Source organism: Daktulosphaira vitifoliae, unplaced genomic scaffold (genome assembly GCF_025091365.1).
Source record: "Daktulosphaira vitifoliae isolate Bord-2020 unplaced genomic scaffold, ASM2509136v1 Scaffold_1, whole genome shotgun sequence".
In the NCBI taxonomy this organism is placed as follows: domain Eukaryota; kingdom Metazoa; phylum Arthropoda; class Insecta; order Hemiptera; family Phylloxeridae; genus Daktulosphaira; species Daktulosphaira vitifoliae.
Genome location: NW_026099572.1, coordinates 12,642,734 through 12,647,501, shown reverse-complemented (window position 1 = coordinate 12,647,501; position 4,768 = coordinate 12,642,734). Strand labels below are relative to the sequence as shown.

Sequence of the window (4,768 nt, the reverse complement as noted above, 5' to 3'; positions counted from 1 at the left end):
GCCTGATATTTGGAGTATGGTTGATTATTACATAAATATCGAAAATCGACCACAGCCCAACCCAATCCAATATTCCATGATAGACGCAGAACAAAATCAAACTCAGATTCATGATAAGGTATGTGTTTAATATATATATATTTTTTTTTAATTTTATTATGATTTAATTATAATTATAGAATCAATTGTATAAAGACGGCGCTTGTATTCATTCCGGTTCACATTCGTAATACATATTATATTATTATAGGTGATCATATTTCCATTATCAAAGGTATTACTATACTATAACACTCATAAGCATTTGTATTTTATGAAAATAATTACGATGCCGTCTGTGTATAATTAACATCGAATATATAGCCGCCATTTCTAAGAAATAGTAGTACTAATACTATACTGGTTACTATATATCTAGTAGGGTAAAAAAGTAGTGTTATATCTTAATTCATAAATTATAATATAATATATGATTAATTAGATGTTAGACAATATTAAAGTGATGACACTATGTCGGTTTACAGAACAGCATACCATGTTTTCCTGGAATCGTATGATCTCGATTCAACAAGTCTGAACATGTTTAAACCTGACTGAACGCGTTCATATCTGTTTGAACCCCGTCTGAACGTGTTTACAACTGTTTGTAACATATCTTTCGGTAACAATTAGACTAATTATTGTTATCGGTTGTGTTTAAGTTAGTTAATAATTTCATCATGGTGTATGCATAGCGCTATAATCGTTACCATATAAACAGACGTTGCTTTAACTTGTTGGTATTGTGTTAATTTAAGTCTATATTTATACCATTATAACCATAATGGTAATAAGAATTATAATGGTTATTACCGTCGGTGTACCTTTAAGTGATCTAGAAATGTATGAATGTCGTCTGATAACATTCAATGATGGATGGAAACTAAACTATTGAACACCTACTCAAATGGCTAAAACGGGTTTCTATTATTCGGGCAAACGAGATTGTGTCAGATGTATGTTTTACTCAAACGAATTTGATTGTTGGCAGCGAGGTAAAGATTCGATGATGGAACGCAAGCGTAAAAGTCCTCAATGTCTCTTCTTTAGAGACAGTTCAGGTAATTCAAAGCGTACGCGTGTGTTTACTCTTATATGTTTTATGAATATTTTCTCTTCAGCGTATGATGTTTGCGGCTTGTACGGTTCTCCACTCTCTGCAATTAGCTCTAGTATGGAAGCCGAAAATAATGAATATTTACTAGAAATGCTTCATCAAATTAAAACTCCTAATCATATATTGTTTAGTACATATACCGCTCGTATGACAACATTTGATAAGTGTCAAAGAAAAATGATGCAAAAAGTACAATACCTTTGCGAAGCCGGATTTTTTTATATAGGTAATAGTATAGTTTATTATTATAATATTAGACTACAACAAGATGTTAGTTACATACTAAGCGTTTATATATAATTCAATCTGTAGACGAATACTAATAATTACACTGATTCATACTATATTAATTATTTCATAGTAAATATAATTTTAGGTAACGGTCAAAATGATCGAATGTGTTGTTTTTGCTGTAGTCAAGTACTAAGAGATTGGGATGATGATGACGAGCCGTGGACAGAACATGCACGATGGTCTCCTAAATGCGCTTGGGTTTTGTTCAATAAAGGTAAAATATTTATTGACAAAGCGTGTGGAAAAAAGGATGAAAATAATTAATCTTAAAAATTTTTTATTTATATGTGTAAATAATTATTTATTTTTGTGATATACAATAAATGTATTATTTTTACAAACAATTTTTTTTCAATTTATACATTTAAGAGTTGTAAATCAACCATTGCTTTAAGCATAATGCTTTATACAAGCTACACATTTTATAGTTGTTCATGTGTCGAACACAGCATGGTTTCGTAGAGCAGAATAGATTGTATAACGGTGGACAATCCAAGTCTTCCATATCGATTACATTCTGGTTAGGTAAATACTTTTCCAAAACATTTTTTTTGATAGCACCCTTTACGTAAATAGTATTGCAGCGTAACATTCGCATTATTCTCGGTAATTCATCGTATTCAACGTCCCCAACAGTGGTATCCAAACCATGATGATGCTTTTTGAGCCAGTTTGTGGTTTTCTTATCGTCATCGACAGCGTTTGGATGTTTGAACACCCAGTGAGAGAGACATGTAGAGTCCAGGGCGATGACGGACAATTCTTTAACCAAAAATGAATGATCCGTAGACATTAGACCCTGAATGTCAANCATCATGGGACGTTGAATACGATGAATTACCGAGAATAATGCGAATAATACGAGCGGTATATGTACTAAACAATATATGATTAGGAGTTTTAATTTGATGGAGCATTTCTAGTAAATATTCATTATTTTCGGTTTCCATACTAGAGCTAATTGCAGAGAGTGGAGAACCGTACAAGCCGCAAACATCATACGCTGAAGAGAAAATATTCATAAAACATATAAGAGTAAACACACGCGTACGCTTTGAATTACCTGAACTGTCTCTAAAGAAGAGACATTGAGGACTTTTACGCTTGCGTTCCATCATCGAATCTTTACCTCGCTGCCAACAATCAAATTCGTTTGAGTAAAACATACATCTGACACAATCTCGTTTGCCCGAATAATAGAAACCCGTTTTAGCCATTTGAGTAGGTGTTCAATAGTTTAGTTTCCATCCATCATTGAATGTTATCAGACGACATTCATACATTTCTAGATCACTTAAAGGTACACCGACGGTAATAACCATTATAATTCTTATTACCATTATGGTTATAATGGTATAAATATAGACTTAAATTAACACAATACCAACAAGTTAAAGTAACGTCTGTTTATATGGTAACGATTATAGCGCTATGCATACACCATGATGAAATTATTAACTAACTTAAACACGACCGATAACAATAATTAGTCTAATTGTTACCGAAAGATATGTTACAAACAGTTGTAAACACGTTCAGACGGGGTTCAAACATATATGAACGCGTTCAGTCAGGTTTAAACATGTTCAGACTTGTTGAATCGAGATCATACGATTCCAGTATAGTAATACCTTTGATAATGGAAATATGATCACCTATAATAATATAATATATATTACGAATGTGAACCGGAATGAATACAAGCGCCGTCTTTATACAAATCAAACGAAACCCAACTATAGCTATGTGATGTGTAGACCTTTGGTCATAGAGAGTCCTCTTACTTGAATAATTAAAACAGTCAATCAGCAGTTTACCCCTACATAGAAGAGGAGGTGATGATGAAACTCATCATAAGGTGGTCATTATTATGATATTAAAGTAAATAAATAAATATGTACAATATTATACTATTTCATAAGAATTGAGTTATTTTTTTAATTTTAGAGAAAATATTTATACGTTTGAAATAATATTTTATCAAATTCTTTTTTGATTATTCAGTCACACTACCGCGTTTGTTAATAGACATTAATGTGTAATCGTTTTTGTATAAAACATGTATACACATAATCTGTTACATATATTTGTATACAAATATTTAGAAATCGAGAGTTTAAAATTAATTATTATGATATTAAAGTGAAATTACTTAAGTGATGAAGGAATGGGTGAGTTTACGGGGGTATGTGATCTATGATTTGATGACACCTCTATAAAAATATGTGATTTTTCCGCATAAATGAGCATGAAATCGTTGATAAAGTCATAGTGTCATCAAGAACCATCAGCTCTAAAAAGTAGACTCTACTCTATGAATAATATGGCTGTCGAACCTGTAAGAAAACAGCACTACATTTATATCGCACCAACACCGCCAGCCGAGATGATTGACTCTAGCAGTTACACTATTGCGTTCAGCGACAGAAAATTTTTGCAAGTGGGCCTGAATCCAAAGGATGACTTCAATGTTACGGTATGCATTATTACTCCTTCACGATATATTAGTATGTCAGCAGATTGTTTAAATATTATTTACGGCATGAGGGATGAAATAACATTATTTCTACAATCACCTCCGGTAAAAGGAGAGAACATTATGTTATACCAAAATGTCGATTTTAATATAACCAAAGTATTGTACCGTGATACCATGCATTTAGTATTAGAATCCAGAATAGTGGATGGGTGTCGAGTGTTATTGAATAACGGAAACATTAATAGACTTATGGACTAACAGTGTACTATTAACAGTGCAATATCAAGAAAAATAAAAACATGTTTACTATTAAGCCGTCAAATAGACCGAATTATACAATACGCCGACGGTAGATGGTCGGTCTCTAAAATTCAACAATCAAACAATGATGAAATGATTAATTTTTTTTTTTATATAGTATATTTATTTCATAATAATAATAATAATTACAAGGTGAATAATAAATGTTTACATGTTTATGTAAAAAATGTTAAAATATACGGACAGTTCTGTCAAAAGGTGTATAAGTAAATACATTGTATGAAATTATTAGAGCATATACAGCCGTATTAGCGGGAACGTGGTTGATGCTTCAATCTCAATACGTAAGTCAAAAGACGGGAATGTAATTGTATCGTTCTGCTTTGAAATATCAATCACTGCAACAGAATTATTATAATGATATTAAAAAATAATATTAACTATTATTAAAATAAAGACGTCTATACATGTATCGGTTAAATAATAAGGCATTTGTATGGAGGATTTGTCCGCACATACTTGTACAGTATTCATTATCACGTGTAAAAATGTTAAATTTCAGGATGTAAAATTGAAAT

The 4,768-nt window shown here is 31.5% G+C and overlaps 1 protein-coding gene across 3 annotated transcripts; it reads left to right on the top strand.

Moving 5' to 3' along the window:
* Positions 1-65: 65 nt before the first annotated feature.
* Positions 66-1,821, top strand: LOC126896423 (putative inhibitor of apoptosis). Of its 3 annotated transcripts, none has more exons than XM_050669215.1 (4): positions 66-118; positions 871-1,100; positions 1,161-1,382; positions 1,533-1,821. In XM_050669215.1, exons 2-4 carry the CDS (start codon positions 947-949, stop codon positions 1,712-1,714), a joined length of 558 nt encoding a protein of 185 aa, XP_050525172.1. In that variant the 5' UTR covers positions 66-118; positions 871-946; the 3' UTR covers positions 1,715-1,821. The 3 variants fall into 3 exon arrangements, with proteins under 3 accessions (XP_050525172.1, XP_050525162.1, XP_050525153.1); XM_050669205.1 differs by having other exon boundaries at positions 104-118; positions 525-1,100; XM_050669196.1 differs by lacking the exon at positions 66-118 and having other exon boundaries at positions 170-1,100.
* The last annotated feature ends 2,947 nt before the right edge of the window (positions 1,822-4,768 follow it).

Bases quoted from the DNA above. Each gene is read 5' to 3' on its own strand.
- LOC126896423 (XM_050669215.1), top strand. From the start codon at position 947: ATGGCTAAAACGGGTTTCTATTATTCGGGCAAACGAGATTGTGTCAGA. The intron at 1,101-1,160 runs GTAATTCAAAGC...TTTTCTCTTCAG, and splicing joins CTTCTTTAGAGACAGTTCAG to CGTATGATGTTTGCGGCTTG. The intron at 1,383-1,532 runs GTAATAGTATAG...ATATAATTTTAG, and splicing joins AGCCGGATTTTTTTATATAG to GTAACGGTCAAAATGATCGA.